Raw genomic sequence first — 1,120 nt, forward strand, 5'->3', positions numbered from 1 at the left:
CTCCAGCCCCGGCGATAGAGCGAGACTCCGTCTCAAAAAAAAAAAAAAAAAAGAAAATGTGAGGGATCAATGCAAACACAAAAACACAAGCCTGGAAGGATGCACACTACTGTGCTGGTGCTGGTACATCTGGGCGGTCTCATGCGAGGTGATTTCCATTTTCACCGCACCTTTCTACCTTGTCTTTCATTTTGAAAACGGCAGCATCCTGTTTTTATCATCACCCCTACTAAACCACCCCCTCAGAAGCGCGCGCCTTCAGAAAAGGGCTCCACCGTCCCGCATCCACTGGCAGAGGCAGCTTGCCCATGCCCACTCAGCCTCAGGGTAGCCAGAAGGTGCCAACAGCAGTGCAGAGGCCCCACCTGTGCCTGCGGCATTGACCTTCTGCACCGCCACCTGACTCCAGGCCCCAGGAGCTGCTCCACAGTCTAACACCCGAAGGCCGGGCCGCAGAATCTGGTGCCTCTCGTTCACCTCTAGGAGCTTGAAGGCGCTTCGACACCGGTAATTCTCCACCTTCGCAGCCTTCACAAACGGGTCCCTGAGATGCCGAGTCAGCCACAGGTGCTCAGCGCCTGTCCGATTCTTGCAGCGACTCCCAGCAGTATGGAACCCTTGGCGCTGAAAGGAAGCACACACCAGCTTCAAGTACCTGGTGGGAGAGAAGAGGAGCAGGGAGGTTGGCATCACACAGAATGGCAGGTCACGAGCTGGGGGGGCCCTCGGATCAACTCATTCATTTCTAGAGATGGGGCACCAAGGCCCAGGAGGGGAGGTGAACTGACAAGGCTACACAGCCGGAAAGCAGGCATCTCAGGCCAAACTGTGTCCCCACAAAATTCATGTGTTGATGTCCTAACCCTTGGTACCTCAGAATATGGGTGTATTCAGAGACAGGACCCAAATACACCCACCCACCTGAAAGAGGTAACCAAGTTAAAACAAGGTCATATGGGTAGGCCGTATTCCAATAGCACTGATGTCCCTATAAAAAGAGATTAGGGGGCCGGGTATGGTGGCTCACACCTGTAATTCCAGCAGTCTTGGAGGCCAAGGCAGGTGGATCCCCTGAGGTCAGGAGTTCGAGACCAGCCTGGCCAACCATGGCCAACATGGT

The 1,120-nt window shown here is 54.7% G+C and overlaps 2 protein-coding genes across 2 annotated transcripts in view; one reads left to right on the top strand and one right to left on the bottom strand.

The window, feature by feature from the left end:
- FTSJ2 (FtsJ RNA methyltransferase homolog 2 (E. coli)) overlaps positions 1-1,120 on the bottom strand; it is an 11,898-nt gene that overhangs the window by 5,547 nt on the left and 5,231 nt on the right. The window contains exon 2 of the mRNA XM_011956964.1: positions 366-655. Coding sequence (XP_011812354.1) covers positions 366-655 — 290 coding nt within the window. The remainder of the gene's footprint in view (positions 1-365; positions 656-1,120) is intronic.
- Positions 1-1,120, top strand: part of NUDT1 (nudix (nucleoside diphosphate linked moiety X)-type motif 1) — a 19,824-nt gene that overhangs the window by 2,006 nt on the left and 16,698 nt on the right. The window lies entirely within an intron of this gene.

The sequence above is a fragment of the Colobus angolensis genome, unplaced genomic scaffold (assembly GCF_000951035.1).
Source record: "Colobus angolensis palliatus isolate OR3802 unplaced genomic scaffold, Cang.pa_1.0 Scaffold43, whole genome shotgun sequence".
NCBI lineage: Eukaryota > Metazoa > Chordata > Mammalia > Primates > Cercopithecidae > Colobus > Colobus angolensis.